Source organism: Arachis hypogaea, chromosome 7 (genome assembly GCF_003086295.3).
Source record: "Arachis hypogaea cultivar Tifrunner chromosome 7, arahy.Tifrunner.gnm2.J5K5, whole genome shotgun sequence".
Taxonomy (NCBI): domain Eukaryota; kingdom Viridiplantae; phylum Streptophyta; class Magnoliopsida; order Fabales; family Fabaceae; genus Arachis; species Arachis hypogaea.
Window position 1 is genome coordinate 57,023,405 of NC_092042.1, and position 17,322 is coordinate 57,040,726.

Genomic DNA, 17,322 nt, shown 5'->3' on the forward strand with positions numbered 1-17,322 from the left:
AATAATAATAATAATAATAATAATAATAATAATAATAATAAAATAATAAAAAAATTGAAATCAATCCAATAAACTAACATGTAAAAGTTAAATATAGTATGGCATCATTGAAACTAAAGTGTTGAACTAAGATAATAAGTTGCAGATTTATAACTAAAATGAATCTGAAAAATATAAAAACAATGCTAATTGAATTTTTGAAATAATTAATAAAGATAAATTTAATGCTTAATTTGGTTTTACATTGATTGATGCATAATAACATACCAGGCATAGTGCATCAAAGCACAATTACATAACATTGACAGTCATAAATTAAAATATAATTAAAACACACTAAAATAAACATTCCATTAAACATGAACTAAAAAGGGTCTTTCAAACACACTAAGGCACTAAACAGGCACTTAACAGTATCTACAACTAAAGCTACTTAAAGCTTAATCACTTTAACATACATCACACTCTCATCTCCAATTGCAACAGAAAACTTTAGCAATGTTCCTTCCTTGAACCTATGCATCTTTGCAAATTGCTTCCAACCCTTAGTCAAAAATAGTTGCAGTTTTCTGGAATCATTCCATCGCAGTCCCATCCTCAGTGGACTGAATTTGCCAAATCTAACCTCTACGGTTTTAGGCCTGCTTGGAAAGGCATTCATAGCAAATACATTGGGAAGTATCTGAGTTGACAAATGAAAAAATAGAACTAATTAAAAATAGAACATATATAAAGAAAGTATAACAACAAAAAGGAAAATAATTAAAGATAAATTAGTGAAAAAAAGGTTTAATAAATAGAACTTACTATGTAGCAGTTAGTAACCTGGCTATCAGACAAAAGCTTTTGGCATGAAATAAACTCTGGGGTAAACTGAACGCCACTTCTTGAACCAAGTTGCATAGGGGTGGATAAGGGGATAGGATAGTAAGAATTATTAGCAGTAACAGGAATATATTCATTAGTGCTTGAAATATCACCATGTCCACCAATTTTTCTTGCAATCGGATTAGTGCATTCAAATGAGACAGTTAATGGAGAGTTAACATTAATATTGGATACTGAATAAGGAAGACAATTATGGTGGATAGGGGCATTACTACTAAGGATAATCTGATCAGTACCAATGTTTGGGATTGTATGTGGCAAAATGGTGCTAGAGTCAGTGAACAAAACATCATTATTTTGTGAATGGAAACCAAGATGAGCAGAGTTAGAAGTGAATCAAATGACACAGGATTGACAACCGAATTATAATTTTCTCTCAACACTAAATCAGGAAGTTTTGGTAGCACATCTGATTGAGAATGAATATCAACGTATTTAGCAACAGAATTAATCTGGTTTGTGGAGAGAGAAAAACCATTGACATTAAGAGTTGAAAGCTTAACATCAAGAAGAAACTTAACAGGAGAAGAAGGAAGGGTCTTAGAAATCATTGCTGAATCTTTCACCTTGGTAATTAAGAAAAGATCCTCCCCAATAAACATAACCTTCATCCATCCTCCTTCTTTCAGTTCATAGAACTTAACCAGTGTATCAAAACCAGCCAAAATGTAGGCACATGAGTGACCTTTTCCAATCATTACCTCTACTTGGTTTTGATTAAGGTCAATGAAAAACATCCTTTGGTTCAATTGATCCTTGTACTTTCTATAGAAAATTGATGGTATTTCAGGCAATATCTATCATATAAATAAAGTGAAACTACCTTTAGAATAATGAATCATTTTTTTAAATAGATAAAAATGAAAACTTTGACCTAATAAAAATATTTGATATTGAGATGAACTAACCGAAATAGGATCAATCTGCAGGTAAAAAGTTCGGTCTTCATCAAAATCTTCGAGAATGTAGGAGATCTTACTTAAATCTGTGCAAGAGAATTTAACTACTTGATATGATAGATTAAAAAGAACACAACAAATTTACATATCATGATAAGGAAGCTATAACAATTAAACTAAAACTAAACTAAAAACTCACTTTGTTCGCACCCTATTTCTGACATCCTGGTTTGCTTATACTACTTCTGGTAAAACTATGAAGGCCACTATAATGATCTATTTATAGATGAAAAGAAGTTTAATATCAAGCACACCTAACATGAGAAATGAGGCAAATAATAAATAAGCTAACACATACAAATAGGTAGTGTGATAATAAGTTCAACTCACATAAAAGGCAGTCAAAATACATGCAAAAAGAACCTCAGACAGTTAATGAAAAATGGAAGCATAATAACTCCTATAATTAATGCAGGTATTTGAAGAAAAGGTAACTTGCCGTTACACAGTATTGAATAAAACAATAATAAATGAAGGTTGTTAGTGATAAATGCTGAGATAAATGATCAAGGCTATCTAGTCTGATAACTATATAAAGTACACCTTAATGAAAATAAGGGTGAGCTATAATTAGAAACAATAAAAAGGATACAACTTCTGTTCTTGTATAAATAAGAGGGAATGACAGCTAAATTTTTGGTATAAGTAATATCACATATTATAGATAAACTACTATTGATATAAATAGATATTAAAACTAAAAGCCACCAATCTTCTAATAAAAAAAATTCATGATATAGATAAAAAGAGGTATAAAACCATACTATCAGGTGAATTAGATAAGTGCAATATAAGAACCAATTGCTTGTGTGACTACAGTATAAAATCAAAGCAAGATTAACCAAATAGTAATGCTTGATTGATAATATTGTAAATGAATAAACTATTGTCCACATCATCAACTTTTTTCATTAGAGGCGGAAGAGTGTTCACATTTGATATACTAATATAACAAAATCCACCTATAGAACAAAATCTAAATATGAATTTAAACAGCTTCATTGCAAATTCTAACTGGATATTTGTAGAGCACAATGCCAAATTAGTCTTTCCAAGTTTCTCAAAACATTACATTTCTCTAGATTGAAGAGCAATGTTCTTGTGAATAATAGTGAAAAAAAACTACAAAATTAAGTCTTTAGCCAAATGATAAAACAAAATTGATTCATCTAGGTGGTAGGTGAGATGATTAAGCAAATGACGAAAGTACTCAGCTTGCAAAGAGTTAGAACTGTAAAACAAAAGAAACTAAACTAACTAATGCACCCCAAAAGATATGCCACAAGAAAGTATATCAATGGAAGTCTAAACTAAGTATAAAATCAAAATCAACTAATGTGAGAATGACTATGGTAGTATTAACAGAACATGTGCTACCTACAAAAAAAACATAGAATAAACTACAATAAAAGCATGTAAAACACTATAAAGAATAGAACTATCTAAAAATTTGATTATATGTTATAATTTATAATTTTATTTATTATCTATAATATTTATTTTATAATTAATTTTACATGAAATTTGTAATTAAAAAATAATGAGAGAACTAAATAAACATGAAGATAAAATAATTTTTATAAAAAAATGAAATACATTATATCATTGTTTGGATATGAAAGTTAGTTAATGGTAAAATATAAAAGATTAAAAAATAAATATTATAAAATGAAAAAATAGATAATTAATGAAAATTCTAATGTGAAAATAAAAACATGATGCGTTGTAGAAATTAAAGTGGAGACTAAGAATATATTATGTTATATGTTAGCATCTTAATGTTTTGGAATTTAGAAATGTATAAATTGATTTATTCTTATAAATGAGTAAACTATAATTATATTAAGATTTGAATCAGTGACTTGATTTAAAACTTATTTTGATGTATTGTAATATTGAATTCGCAGGCAATTGATTTTAAGCTTTAAACATTCATACTTACATATAGTTATGGTTTTAACTCGAAGCCAATCTAAAATTATATCATGGAAAAGTACTCAAAATGCATCACTAATTCTTAGTTTAGACAACAATAATTCAAAATTCAGTAATAATATTTGGCTTCCAATATAACATGAAAAGTATAAAAATTCAATAAAACCTTTTTCCTATGACTCACCCAAATCAAGCCAGAAAACTATAATTTAAGTGCATTAGTTAAAAAGGTGTTCGGCTGCCCATCTATTATCTAATTCATTCATAAGAACATAAATCTGCTTATGTATGCTTAACTTAATCATGTTTGCTGCTAATTGGATTCAAATAATCTTAAAAACAGTCTAGCATCTCCAGGCAATAAGGATGACGAATCAAAAGTCTGCAGTAACTTTATCAAAGGAGAAAAGGAAAAAATTGTTAGAACTATCAATGATAAACAAAGCTAAACTTCATCACGATATATATTTTAAAAAATAATAATTATAAATAATAAAAATAAATATAGAGATGGTTACAGAACATATTTTAAAACTAAAAAAAGGTGCAGCATAAAGTTGAAAGAAAGTATCATAAAATAATCAATCAGAAAATTTGATTTATTCTCACTATAGAAACATTTAAATTGCAATAAAACTGAAAAAAGATAAGAAAGAAGAAAACAAAACAGATCAAATCTAGAAAGTAAGTAGATGAAGGTTTGAATTATAAAAATATATATATATATAGAATAGCAGATTCAGAACAGATAAAAAAAATAACAAAGCAAATTTAAGAATAACAAAATGTACATTTCTAACTGGACAATAAACTTAGAAACATTGTTACAAAAAAAACACATTGTAACAAAAATAAATATTTAATTATTTTATTTTGAGTGAGATTTTTTTCACAATATAAACACTAATTAACACCAAAATGCTAATAAAAAAAATAAAAAATAACTGCAACTATCACACTTTCAATGCTAAGGGTAAATTGATAGAGAGTTTGAGTACATAGCGGAAAAGATGAACAACTAATATATTACAGAAAAATTTAAAGCTATGAAAATAAGATTATACTCATATGCCACATAATATTCATTGTTAACATATCTTGAAATGAGTACTTTGATGATCAGGATACCTTTGAGAAGTTGTTTTTCTTTATCCAACAAATAGAAATTATGATACTGAAAATAATAATAAAAATAAAAATTTAGTTCACAGGTTATCCATTTTCTTTTTTAATGCAGTGATTGCTAAATTATTATCTCCGGTTAAAATTGTCAATGCAAATGCATGAATAGTCATAACCTCAGCTTTTAGCAAATGAAGGATCTGAAGAACAGTGTCAGGAATAGAGTAAGTGGCTATATTGGATGACTGAATAAGCAAATTCTGCTAAACACTAAAATCTTCATTTGATGGTTCAAATTTATTCTATTTATCTGTATTACATAGTTGTTTAAGCTAAAAACTAAAAGATTATTTAATGAGAACAATGATCAAAATTATCTAATTTAATAAGGGTGAGTTATAAAGAAAAAATCAAAGTATAAAACTACTATCCATATATAAATGAGAGGGAATTACTGTGAAATTTCTGGTATAAGTAAGATTAAAATTTATAGATAAACTACTACTAATATAAATAACTATTCAAAATAAAAGCCGCCAATCTTTTAACAAAACAAAATTTAATCATAGAGATCATGCAAGGTATAAAACCATACCATTGAGTAAATGTGGTATCATTCAACTCACTTTAAAAGTAGGATACATAATGAAGGCATAGCCTAATTACAATCCATTTTATTGGACATAAAGACAAAGCATGACACCTACACATAAACTTTAACAAAAAAAACAGAAACAACTACTGACACACATGGCACACAAACTCAGTTTATTATTAGTTCCAATTAGACTAATTGGAAACATGAGCTATCCATGGCCTTTAATTTAAATAAAAACACACAATAAAATCATTAGATTAACCCAAAATACATAGCAACAACAATAATATAGTTGGAACCCTCGTGATTAATCAACATGCTCTTTGACAAAGCTACAATCAGATTCCTTGGAGAGCTTCCGGCATTTGGATGATGAAGTAGTGGCATTATCCGGGAAAATGTCCAGCAAATTTTTTGCCGTTACACTAGCTATCATACCTCTCTTAGGAGTTACAAAGTCATCATTGTCATCAAGAGAAATAATTTCGCAAGACTGTGAACTAATCTCCTGAAATTATAATTGTACTAAAAATATGAAACTGGTTTAGATATTTCTATTATAAAGAGGAGACCATTACTATTAGATAATACCTTAGAATTATCAGTAGAATCAGTTTGCAAACTCTGCAACTCAGTATTTTCGATTGGGGTGTTCTGTATTTTAAGTAGTAATTTAAAATAAAGATTATAAAATGAAAAATAATTACTGATTGCATAAATAAGTTATATTACTTTGCATACATCAATGTCTTGTACTTGGAAGAAAAATAAGTGAGCAGATTTGGATCTTCAGTCAACTTCAAAACAGTAATCTTGCATGGCTGGAAAGCATTGATATCATCAAGCTTCACAGAAATCTTGAATAGAAACTTCTTACCCCTAAATGAATTAATCTCAACGGAAAATTCATCCTTGCCGCAACCCTATAATTTAGAATGGAATACATAGTGATAACAAACTAAATATATAAAGAGAATAACAATACTATGAGAATTTATTATACCTTTGATATCTGTCTCAAACGAAGCTCAGAAGCAGATATCTCAAGAAATTTGGAGGCTTTCTTGTCATAAACAATAAATGAAGCAGAGTCTGTCTCATCTGATACTCTCATTTGAATGCAGAAACTAATATGTGTAAAAATGGTAACATGTTAGCATGGTATCTTGTTGATAAAATTAGTCTAAAACAATGGAATTGAATTAAAACAAAAATATTACCGAGGAACATGAGTATTAGGATAAATATCACATTCATGGCAATAATATGAATTCTCATCTTCTTTAAGTGAATGAAAACACATCTTGCACCCTTTGTACCACCAACCTAGTCTAGTGTCAATAGAAATCACAGTTCCAATGGTAACAAATATTCCACCCTGATAATAAAAAATGGACCACAACAAATTATTAAAGAATATTAAAGATTTAGAGTTCATAAAGATGAATGATAGAATACTTATTACAACCTCAGTGCTCTCCTTAAGTTCACTTATAAACTTGTAAGGAGTATGGTTAATAAGATCTTGCTCAAGGAAAATCAATGAATCAGATGCAATTTGAGAAAGCTGGTTAGATGGCTTGTCATTACCCATGATAAACCTAATGAAAAAAAAAAGGTATGTGAAATTGGGAAAATGAGCATATCCATTACCATTTGCAACGAAAGTAACAAAAAAGTAAAAAGTAAAATCGATACCTTTATCTAAATTCCTTAACTTCTTTAAGATCAGCGCTAATGTATAAGGTAGAGTTGTAGTTTGTATTAGATATGCCCATGGTTCCTGAAGCACAGCATGACACGATTAGAAATTAAATGAAACAGAATAGGAAAGAAGTAATAAAAACACGTTAATAAATAAAGATAACATTTAATAAAAAAGACAATGATGTAACATGTATACCCTTGAACAGGTTAAATTTGGCAAACTGCACAATAATAATGAACTCAGTATTAGGGTACTGCTCCATGTGCTTCACCAGTTGAGTAGCAAACTCCTCCCACAATGTACACCTTATCTTACCCTTAGATCTATAAATCCAATCATGTAATGACAAAAAAAATATATATGAAAATTTTCAAATCAAAAACAGAAAGCAGGAAAATAGATGTAGAAAGAAAGAAAAAAGAAAATATAAAATACATACTGCATGTCATCAAGCTCAATAACCATGTATATGGACTTCTTTCCATTCTTACTGAACTTTATTATATCACCCTTTCCAGTCAACAACCCAATAACATCTACATTAAACAAAAATAAATGAAAAACTCATATTCCTACTGATTGATTTTATACGAACATTAGTAAAAAAATACAAACAATTATCACATTTTGTATGTACCTATCAAGTGAGACTGAGGATTATCATGATTAAGTATCATTTCATTAGGCACAAAGTGAAAAATATTGTTTGGGAAATTAATATCGACTAACACACGAATCTGAGATTCCCTTTTAAAGAACACACGCAGAGTATGATTGGTTGGCTTGTACTTTTGATCATTAAGTTCAATAGAGAAGTTAGCAACAGAGTACACATTGCCCTCAACTAACTCCTGCTCAAATAATCTCCTCAAAGGATTCCTTACAGAACATTGTATCCGATCACCCTGAGAAATAAACAAAATAGATAGCAACAAATCAGCATGTAGCATAATTGGTCTATTATATACATATTTGAATGTAATAAAATCTGACAAATAAAACTTACTAATTCATCCATAACAACCATCTCTAAGTTAGGTCTCCTGAACTTCTCTTTGCCTAAATTAATAGACCATATTTTGATGACACGCACTTTGATACGCCAAACTTGATTAGCAACAGCAATATCAAGATCCTTAATCATGTTGAATGAAGTAGCCATTTGTGTATGATGAGAACAAAAGCTACTAACTATAAAATTATATAATGAGTTTGGATATTACGCAAGGTAATAGAAAGACTAATATATATAAGGATTGAGAGGTGATAAAGACTTTATATAGTGTGAGGAGGTATATGAAGACATTAATAAGAAGGTATTTCTGGTAAGATAGAAATGGTAGATGGTGAACAATACTTTAATGTACTTAATAATGAATAACACAAACTTTGTATCAGAATATTAATTACAACATTAATTCTAGCTTTCTGAAATGGTAATATAAAGTTCAATTTGACCAATGCATGTTGGCCATGAAGCTTATGAGGAGCACATCACCTAGGAACTCATCAAACACATTAAATTTTTAAACCAAAATGAGAACCATATCAATTATTATTTAAAATCTTTAAGCTGAAATGGTGAGCAATAAGAGAAACCATGCAATAAATTTCAGGTAAAAATTACCGGAAGTAAGAACAACTTGTCTGATCAGGCATCTTAAATGAGATTTTTCCATACTTGCTACATATATGATATAATTTGAGTCTTAAATTCATTAGACATTGAAAAAGTTACTTCTAATCCAGTTTTAAGAGGGTATTACATGTTACCTTCGGCATACTTATTGCATTTATATCAATTAATATGTTTCATGCATAATATTAATGGGTCTTTGAAGACAAAATCTAATTATGTTAGTTATATTACAATTATAAATCAATACTACTTGTTAATTTAGTCATATATATTGAATGCATTTATGACACCCTGAATATCCTTAAACACTTATTCTTAATAAATATATTCTGATATTCTGAATATCTTCTAAATATGATAGTTTTTTTTTTGAAAAATAAAAACCAATATTACAGATCTAACATGATATAAACAAAGATTTTGCAGATTATAGTAAGATTAAATTTATAATTGAATATTACTTATTCAATTAGTAATATTAGGTGAATAGAATTATGACTTGATGCAAACAGATTACGTTTGGTCCTTTGGAAAAGTTCAAAATTAGATATTGCTTGGAAAAGTTCAAAATTAGATATTGCTATCAAACTTATGATGGTCATGTTAGATTAAATGTTCCTGCAAATACTTTTATTGCAAATGAAAGTCATTCATCCAACACTTATTCTTAAAATAAACTGAATGTGTTCTAAACATGAAAGCTTTTTAGACACTAATAACATATCTTAGTCTATTCTAAAGGTTCCAAATTTAATGAATTAAATTCCAACCAAAATTGAATGTCTGCACCAAACTAATTACAAAGATTAACAATGAAAAAACTTAGTAACTTTGTTTATATTTGGAAAGATAAACTAGGACAAAAGGCATGCACAAAAATAACATAAATAATTTAATAATTAACAAATATTATTAGACAAAGGCACCTAGCAAGCATTGCAAAATAAAATAGGAGTTATGATCTCCTATCTTTGTGGATTAATTTCATGGTGAAATGATAATATTCTCATATAAAATTTGATTTTGAGAGAATAACTATATGGTTTTGCAATAGAGAGGTAGAAAAAGGTATACCATTTGTGACAAAAAGCAATATATGATAATATAAACATGATATTCAGATTATACTGGAATGTAACATTTAACTTGATGAGCTGAGGTAAAAGCCAAAATTTACATAAGACTACATATTGCAAATTCATAATAGCCCAGATAGAAAGATATTTAAACTAACGACGGAGTATAGCAATACTCATTACAGTCTCATCCTTAAAAGACACACTAAACCTAAGAACATTGCCACCCTTCAATTTACTTCTCTTTCAATATCTGGACCAACCCTTAGTGATAAATATCCCATTATGCCTCTCAGAATGCCATCTAAGTTTCATCACGCAAAATAAACCGCAACGCTGTTTAACCTTGACCTTATCAAGCTTAGATGGAAAAGCGTTCATTGCAAATTTTGCTGGCAGCAGCTAAGAAATTAGAAATAAAAGAAAAGGTAAGACTTAAGGCATTCAAAAAGAACAAAAAAAATTGTATTGGACCAAATTTTAAGCTGGTTACTTTGGTCAGAATACATACCATTGCATAGTGATTAGCCTGGTAGCGTGTTACAACCTTAACAATAGAATAAACCAAAGCAGTTGGATTTGAGGGAGTCGAAGGAAATAGGTTACCTGAGTGAAGATTCGAATTATTGTCTGCAACTGTTACTTCCAACTGATCCAATGTAGCAGGCATGCCTTCTAAAGATATAGCATTATTCTCGTCTACTACTTCTACAGATGGAGTAAATTGATAAATGTTTACATTATCTTGAGTTTTGGCTACATCTTGCTTGTGGAAATCGCCTAATAAATAATTCATATCTCCTATGGAAAATCCTAAAGACTGCATGACTGACATATCACTCTGAACAGTGATAGGAAGTTCCTTGCACACTGTTGATGACATGAATAATCCATTTCCATTATTAGGATATAGAAACGATTTCATAAAGATGTCAGGAGACGGATTTGGAAAAAAGAAAGGTTGATTATATGAAGGAACATATGGGCCAACATCACATAATGGAAAAATATGTTCACTTGCAGGAAGATTGATATCATTAAAGTTATAGTTATTTTTGTCCAATAAAGACTTCAAAGGAACTATATAGCTGGAAACTACATGCATGTTATGGTCGAATGAGAAATTTATCACGACCAACATATTTCACTTTCAGCCAACGCCAACCACCATGATTAAAATGTTAGTAGAAAATTATTTTGGTCCAAAATAGCCAAATGAACCTCAATGCTATATTGGGAACTAAAATCATATTCTATGGCAAGAGAATAGAGTAAATCTACTCCAATTTTTTTTTTGTAGTTAAGAGTGAGATTCGAACACAATTTTTAAATGAGTATGATAAAATTATACTATTTGAACTATAATTTTTTAACATTATTTACAAAATGAAATCTTTATGCTTTAATATCTTATATAGATTTTTAAATTTACTTAAAGAGATCATATTATTCTAAATAAGTAAAAAAAAAATGGATAGAATTCACTGCCGATAAGATTGGCAAGCAGCAGAAATTTTTTACGCAAATGAAAAGATGAAGAAAGTTTGTCAACACTAATGGTCTGATAGACAATAAGAAAAAAGAAAGCAAGTTCGCTTGGTTTAGCAACCCTTGCTAGAAAACTTTTTCAACATGCAAGTCCCTTAACATGTCTTCATGTTATTAGCTTTGATCACAGTCCACTGGTACTGGAATTCGAGCCAAGTAGTAAAAGCTATTTAAATTTGAAGCCTTGTGGGAAGATAATGAGAAGTGTTGAGAGATAATCTAAATAGGGGTGGGATAAAGTTGGCGGACAAAGATGTACAAGTAACTACTATATATGTATGTACAAAAATTAGATTTTTTTTCCCTCCGTCTCCTCTTCATACATTTTCGTATTTTCCTAAAGACTCCATTAGAATTTCGTTAGAAATAGTTTTATTTACCTCTCCTTTTAAACATTTTACTATTGACATAATCAGAAACCAAACAAGTACAACATATATTCATAAAGTGAATAATACAATATGGAACTGAATTACCTAAAATTAAAAAAATAACCAGAAACAGAGAGAATAAAACCTAAACCGAAGTCATTCTGCCTGGCCCAGCAAGGAAAAAAAGGAGCTGAGCCACGCTAGAGACAGATTTACATCATATTGACATCAAAATCAATATCCAAATTCCCAAATCCTACGAAGAAAAAGATTAGTAGCACTGCAATTTTCAAAAACTCATTGCAGACACTACCACCTACAAATACACCTAACTATAATAATCCATGCTTTATGAATACGACTCAACAAGACAACAACTAGTAAAAGTTAATAACTTCATAGAGAATCCCAGTTGATCTCATAAGAAGGGAACTTCTGCAGATAAAAATGTTCTGAAGGAGCATCCCACTGTGACTCACTGACGTCATCAAACGTAAGATCAGACAAAGGAGAAGACCCCGCAGAGGCTTCTTCACTCTCAACATTGCAACAACCATCATCATCTCCTTCTACCTTTGGAGTTGTTGCTTTTGACTTTGACTTTAACCTCATCACAGGCTTCTTTCCCTGCTTCCCTTGTTTCCGAATCTGAGAGAGATTTTCACAAATAGCATCCAACTTGGCATCAACAGCGGAATGAAGAGGCCTATACTCCCCAAAACCGCCGCCAACGATGCAAGAACCGTGGTGCTTAAGGTTAGGGAAGTTGAGCTTCGCTAAATCACCTCTTAGCTTAAAAGCAGCTTTATCATAAGCCAAAGCAGCTTCCTCGGCAGTCTCGAAAGTTCCAAGCCAAAGCCGAGTGCGGTTCTTTGGGAGTCTGATCTCAGACACCCATTTTCCCCATTGCCTTTGCCGTACGCCTCTGTAAGAGTTTTGTGGGCTTTGGTGGGCCTTGTTTCATGGGTATTGGCTTTGGGCTAAGGAAGCTTAGGGTGTTGCTCTGTTGAGTTTGTGATTGGGCCTGGATCTGATAGTTGAGCCCAATAGAAGAAGAAAACGGTGGTTGCTCAAACCCAATGAAATTCTGGCTGTTTGATAAACGTGAAGGAAACAAAGGGGTCACCATTGAAGGGCAACCATGCTGAGTGTAGAAATCAGGCTGTGGAGAAGAAGAATAGTTGATAGAAGGATTGTAGTAAGAAGAATTCAAGGTGGTGGAAGTTGAAGGTAGATGGGAATTAGATGATGAGGGTAATGAAGTAATTGTGCTTGTGGTGGTGATGGTTGTTGTCGTAGAAAGACTTCTATAAAAAGGTTGAAGTACTTCCATTAACTCACCCCCTTGAAATGGATCCGAGTGAAACTGTTGTGTGTATTGATCCATTGTGGCTGACATAAACATTCAACAAACGAAATGACAAAATTGAAATAAAATAACGCAGACCTAGGTAAAATTAACCTGTGCTTTGGTTAAAACTTGAGAAAGACTAAAAAAAAGGAAGAAACTAAACAAAGAAGATTGAAGAGGTTTAAAATACACAACCCCTTTAATCGAAAAATAATGAAGCTTTGAGGGATCAAAAACAACCCTCTTTGGCTTAATTCAAAGATCTGAAAAGAAAAAAAAAATCTTTGTTGCAAACAAAAAGCTGGATCTCGATTCTGAAAACACCTGGCTTTCTAGAAACAACTTATAAAGTTTGATTCTTGTTAAGATTCTAGAGACAAGCACAAAATATATTTTAGCTTGAAAGGCAGATGATTAACAGAAAGGGATTCAGAGAAGCGGGGAGTTAGAGAAGGGGAAAAAAAGTAAAAAGAAAGGAAGGTTGAACCGTTGAAGAAGAACACAATCTGAAAAACGCTCACAAGAAAGAAAGATAAAAGAAAAGTGTTTGAATTTTGTGAGTAATCTCTCGTCACTCTTGGTTTTGCCTTGTGAGCGCTCACACCAATATATAGCAGCCGGCCAAGTTTGCTATAACTGTTAATGACGCGATTATGGACACTGTAATTACGCGAGCGAGTTTCGCATGATTAACGTACTGGCCAATGAGGGTGCGACACGCATACATGTTCTTGTTGGGACAGGACACGTGTGTCATTAACATTGCGATTCTTGCTGGACTGCCATTAAGCCTTGGTTGACCGTGACACACTGCGTTCACACCATTTTGTTGAAATCTGATGTAGAGTTCTTCGAATTTTTTTATAAATAAATAATTAAAATATTTTATTATAGTAATTTATAACATATTTATCCAATTCTATCTTTTTACATATTTCGTTTATTTTTGTAAATAAATTAAGATGGCTTATATCAATATAAAAGAGATAAAATATAATTTTATTTAGTTTTATTTTTTTGTAAACGAAATATATAAAATTTAAAAAATATATAAATTTTATTTATAATGTAAATGAGATAAATTTATTTACACTATAAATAAGATATGTGAATATTTATAAATATAAAAATATAATTTTTAAAAATAATAAAAAATATTAATAATTTAATTAGGACCAATTTAAAAAATTGATATATTTTATTTTTATTTAGATCAATTTTAATTAATTTATATCTTATCTATATTTTAAAATTTAAATTAATAACTTTGTATTGTTTATACTAAATTCTTACTAATGGAACGTTTTAAATAGTAGGAAAGATAAACAATTTCAAATAATAAAAAAAAATAGTCGGTTTCAAAATAATAGGAGAAATGAGCAGTTTAATTAGTGGACAAACAAGTGTATCACGTAATTTAAAATTGTCCATTTAAAATCAGCACATTATTTTTCTAGAAACCAACACATTAAAATTAGTACTCAAAAAGAATAAAAAATAAAAAATTAAAGATTTTGATAAACAAAATTTTAACAATATATAATTTAAATTTAAAATTTTTAATATAACAAAATTTTTAAATTATTCATGTACTCTTCTTGAGTACTAATTCAAATGTGTTAGTTTCTACAATAATTTTATTTTGAAACGTTAGGACTTAAATAGGATGAAAACGATAGAGACGAAAATGATATATAAAAATAAATTTTAATTTTATCTTTCACTAATATCAATCTTTTATTATACATAGTTATTCAATTGTTTTTAATCATATTTAAGTAAATTACACTTAATCACATTATTTTGATTCTAAATAATTTTTTTATAATTTTACTCTTGTTTTCTCATCATGAAATATTTGTAAAATGACTAAAATCACAATACTTTATTGTATATTTATCATTTTTTCCCCACAAGTTTATGTACTAGTCATTCTACAAATATTTTATGATGAGTAAAAATTGTTAAGAATAAAATTATTAAAAAAAATTATTTAGAATAAAATTAATGTAATTAAGTGTAAGTTACTTAGATGTGATTAAAAAATAATTGAATAACTATGTACCGTAAAAAAATGATATTATTGAAGGATAAAATTTAAATTTATTTCTATGTATCGTTTTTGTCTCCAACGTGTTCGTCCTATTTAAGTCCCTAACGTTTCAAAATCGTCTCAATTATAACAAAATTTTTAAAATTTTTATATTTTTATTTTTTTAGTATTAATTTAAATATATTAGTTTCTAAGAAAATAATGTGCTGAATTTAAATGAGCAAGTAATACGTCCAGTTGCCCACTAATCAGTGAGTTAAAACTGCTCATCTCCCCTATTATTTTGAAACCACACATCTTTTCTATTATTTGGAACCACCCATCTTTCTTATTATTTGAAACGTTCTATTTTTAAGAGTTCAGTACAAATAAGATATAAATTAATTAAAATTGATCTAAATAGTAACAAAATATATCTATTCCAGGGGTTACCTGAAATGGTGTTTTAAGTCTGAATGTGAGGTCCAGACTCCTATGGAGGCAGCATTTGCTGGTGTTGAGGTGCCACCGTCCAAGCACTTCGTGAGAAGGTGGGGGTGGTACCTACGAGAGACTCCGATACTTAAATTAGCAAATATTTAGGTAGCTTTTTAGTAGCTTGGATTCTGAATATATTTGAGGAGGTAAGTGTATTTATAGTAGAATAGACAACGAGCTTTTAGAGTAGTTCCACCTTTGATGGTGGATGACCATTCCATTTTGATAGGGAAGTTGTTTAGATCTTATATGGATAGGAGATATCTTAGAAACTAGTTACTTATTTATATAAGTAGGGCTTTGTACAACTGTCATTACGCCTGACCTCTATAAGCTTGTGTAGGTATGTAGGAGGCCTAATCTATTGTGTGGGCCTCTATTCTTTTTGAGCCTGACTTTACTTTGGGTCAGGGTATGAATAGAGCCCCTGTTTGAGTCCAAGTTTTTAGAGGTTAGACTCAAGTATTTGTAGTTCAGACTGGTTACTTGTGGATTCAAACATTAGCTCGGGCGAACCGCCTTCCTTGGGACAAAGTCAGGTACTCGACGTGTTTTTGAATTTAAGATATACGTCCTTTCGTAGCCCTAAGCAAGTTACCTTACGATTACCTAGGTAACCACACGTTATAAATGAGTGGTTATGAATTTACTCTTTTGCTCTTAGTGCTTTATAAATCTCCAAAATCATTTCTCTTTCTTTTTTTTCTGCTTTTTTGGAAACATTTGCACTCACTATCTTCCTTCTTCGAATCTTTTTAGTCTTCTTCGTAACTTCTTTTTATTCTTCAATATTTCTTTATTTTGAATTTCTTCTTTGGGAGTCTTTGTTCGTTTGTTGGTGGTTTTGGATCGTATATATCCCTGCTGTTTGTATCCTCATTGTTGTTTACTCACCCTTCTCAAGGTTAGTTTTTTAGTTTCTTCAACTTGTTGATTAGATAATATTCTTGTGGTTTAGAAATTTTTACCATAGATATTGGTAAAAGATTTTTGTTGGTAACTGCTTTGGTGATTCTGTATTTTTCCTTACTCTTTTGCAAATCTTGAAACCTTGTTTATTTTATTGTTGTTATGATGTTAAAGCGTTATTCTATGTTGCCCCAAAATAGTACCTTTTTAGTTTTCTACAAATGGCATCATTTTTGTACTTGGTTGGTTTATGTGCGAGAGGTGATATGAATTGTTTGCCGACTTGTGGTGATAATTCTTTCCTTTTGTTGTATTTGTATGTATAGCTTTTATATCTCGGTCAGTAATTCACAACATGTCTTCTAAAGTTCCATCCGATCGGATTTAGGTAGATTTGTCTGTTCTTACTTCGGTTCCTTTTATTTATAATGAGTATGTTGAGACTCTTCGTAGACATCCTAGTGATGAGCGGATAATTTATACGCTTTTTGGCATTGTTTTTAGGTAGTTTTTAGTAAGTTCAAGCTACTTTTAGGGATGTTTTCATTAGTTTTTATGTTAAATTCACATTTCTGAAATTTACTATGAGTTTGTGTGTTTTTCTGTGATTTCAGGTAATTTCTGGCTGAAATTGAGGGACTTGAGCAAAACTCTGAGAAGGAGGCTGACAAAAGGACTGCTGATGTTG

The 17,322-nt window shown here is 30.0% G+C and overlaps 1 protein-coding gene and 1 pseudogene across 1 annotated transcript; both read right to left on the reverse strand.

Moving 5' to 3' along the window:
• Window positions 1-5,809: 5,809 nt before the first annotated feature.
• LOC112701496 (replication protein A 70 kDa DNA-binding subunit E-like) lies at window positions 5,810-8,372 on the reverse strand. Its single transcript, XM_025752246.1, has 11 exons — window positions 8,217-8,372; window positions 7,848-8,115; window positions 7,650-7,746; window positions 7,398-7,533; window positions 7,221-7,285; window positions 6,971-7,103; window positions 6,723-6,880; window positions 6,506-6,629; window positions 6,309-6,425; window positions 6,094-6,156; window positions 5,810-6,010 (listed from the first exon to the last, which is right to left on the reverse strand). Exons 1-11 carry the CDS (start codon window positions 8,370-8,372, stop codon window positions 5,810-5,812), a joined length of 1,518 nt encoding a protein of 505 aa, XP_025608031.1.
• A 3,510-nt stretch (window positions 8,373-11,882) lies between these two features.
• Window positions 11,883-13,790, reverse strand: LOC112703162 (ethylene-responsive transcription factor RAP2-13-like; annotated as a pseudogene).
• Window positions 13,791-17,322: the final 3,532 nt, after the last annotated feature.

Coding starts and splice junctions, on each gene's coding strand:
- LOC112701496 (XM_025752246.1), bottom strand. CDS start 8,372: ATGGCTACTTCATTCAACATGATTAAGGATCTTGATATTGCTGTTGCT. Junction 8,116..8,216: donor TGGTTGTTATGGATGAATTA/GTAAGTTTTATT, acceptor TTTATTTCTCAG/GGTGATCGGATACAATGTTC. Junction 7,104..7,220: donor TTAGCGCTGATCTTAAAGAA/GTTAAGGAATTT, acceptor TTTTTTCATTAG/GTTTATCATGGGTAATGACA.